Source organism: Plectropomus leopardus, unplaced genomic scaffold, assembly GCF_008729295.1.
Source record: "Plectropomus leopardus isolate mb unplaced genomic scaffold, YSFRI_Pleo_2.0 unplaced_scaffold22083, whole genome shotgun sequence".
NCBI lineage: Eukaryota > Metazoa > Chordata > Actinopteri > Perciformes > Serranidae > Plectropomus > Plectropomus leopardus.
This window is the reverse complement of record NW_024623919.1, coordinates 524-2661: the sequence shown is the minus strand read 5'-3', so window position 1 is coordinate 2661 and position 2138 is coordinate 524. Positions and strand designations below refer to the sequence as shown.

The following is a 2138-nucleotide window of genomic DNA, read 5'->3' as shown; positions in this document are numbered from 1 at the left end:
AGAGACAGAGACAGAGACAGAGACAGAGAGACGTGTGGAGGACGAGCAGCACCTTGGAGTAGATGGTGGCGTTGATCCAGGCCAGCCTCCTGCTCAGGTGGTTCAGCTTCTCTGCGAAAACCTTCTGGCTCTTCTGGAGCTCGTCCAGGATGTCCGCTCTCTGAGGACACGAGACAAAAATGATTAACAGCACAGAAGTTTGACAGAAGCTGAAGTCAGAGTCCTGCAGTCAGGAGAGGTTGGACTATTATCAGCACCATGTGCTTCAGTTTACCTGAAGTCTGTTTAAGACCGAGCTTTTCATTTTTATATAATGCTGGAAAGTTTAATAAATAATAATAATAATTAGTTGAATACTGCGGCAGTGTTATTTGTGTCAGTGCGTAACCATGGTAACTGACTCAGAGTTTGACTTAACTGTCTTTCTGAAACAGATAACAGAGTCTCTCTAATCTCAGGGCTGACACATTCAGAGTTTTCACATAACCTGCTTCCTGGAATACCCCCCTGCAGACCTGCAGACCTGCAGACCCAGACCTGCAGACCAGAAGACCTGCAGACCCAGACCCAGACCTGCAGACAGCACCACCAGCGCACTTTTTTTTAACCCTGCAGGCATGTTTGGAGCTCTGCAGATATTTGTCCTGGAGAGTCTCTGAGAGTCCTGGAGCTGGGGACACTGGTGTCCTAATGAGACCAGTGATCCCAGCAGGCTGACAGCTGTGTCCACTGGAGCACAGCCAATTATCTCCAACTGAGCTCCAAACAACAAAAACAACAACAACAACACGTCAACATCAGCATCAGTTCTCACACACACACACACACACACACACACACACACACACACACACAGTGTGGCTAAACTACAGCAGATAATCAGTAGAGTTACAGACGACTGCTGATCTGTCTCTGTTGTTTTCTCTGTTTGTATAAAGTTTGGATTTTTTTTAGGAAAGCGCTCAGAGAGAGGTGAGACAGACGGATCTTACTCTGGCGGGACAGCGTGCGATCTTCTCCTCGGTGTCCTTCAGAGCGACGGCGTATTCATGGACGTCGTCTGAAACCACCACCATCTGGAGGAACGGGACAAAACAACAAACAAACCACACTTTTCCAGGACTTTTCCAGGACTTTGAGGACAAACTTTTTCATGAATATATGACAGCTTTTTTCAGTATATATTACTTTAGTTAAATTCAGATAATTTAATCGTATATAATACTAATTTATACTCTGCACATACAATACATATGAAAACCATGAAACGTATTTACATAATTTTAAAAATAACTGTAAATTATGTTTTTTTTTACGTGGCCTGACGTGCGGTCAGTAAACAGGAAGTGCAGACGCAGACTGACCTTGCCCAGCTGCTGGTGGACGCTCAGGTTGTACATCATCACGATGCCGTCCACGATCTCCAGCAGAGACTTGTCTGCGATTGGCTGATCGGGCTCTTCCAGCGGTCTCCCCAGCAACAGGCCGTCGTTACCGTGACTACCCTCGACTTCAGGCCGGACGGAGACACAAGAGTTAGCGGGTGAGAGGGGAGACCACGCCCCTGATGATGTCACAGTGATGTCGTGGCGAGGGTACTCACTGTCCTCCTCGGTCCTCTGCTCCACGGCGAGTGTTCGCACCTTCACCTTCTCCGGCTGAGTCAGGGGTCGTCTGGGGGTCATGAGGCTGACGGCCGCCGTGCTCAGGAAGCGGTTCGCTCGACCCAGAGTGGGGGAGCTCAACCAGCTGGGCCTCGCCAGAGCTCCGCCCATCGCCGCCGCGCCAAACGGCCTCTGATGATAAGATGACGATAATAATAATAATATTATCATATCATGATCATCTGCTCTCATCAGTTGTATAAACTTTTGATTCAAATCTGCTTTTTCTTTCATGACCTTAAAACATTTGAAATTTAATTGAGGAAAAAAAAGATTTTATCAAAAGAAAGAATCTTCTTCAAAAGATTATTTTTATTTATTTATTTGATGCATACTAATTTATTTCCAACATCTCTTATCTGTTTTATATTATTACTATATCTTTTATTTATTTATGTTTGGTCCACTTTCTAAATATTGTTGGATTTTTTCGTTTTTGTTTTACAGATCTGATTTTAATTTTTGAATTTCCTC

The 2138-nt window shown here is 44.9% G+C and overlaps 1 protein-coding gene across 1 annotated transcript; it reads right to left on the bottom strand.

Annotated features, from left to right (window-relative positions):
• Positions 1-52: 52 nt before the first annotated feature.
• Positions 53-1794, bottom strand: LOC121965876 (E3 ubiquitin-protein ligase RNF123-like; the record flags this gene model as incomplete). Its single annotated transcript, XM_042515991.1, has 4 exons — positions 1604-1794; positions 1365-1510; positions 993-1076; positions 53-160 (listed from the first exon to the last, which is right to left on the bottom strand). Coding segments are annotated over exons 1-4 (510 nt in total), but the record flags the coding sequence as incomplete, so codon positions are not given.
• Between the last annotated feature and the right edge of the window lie 344 nt (positions 1795-2138).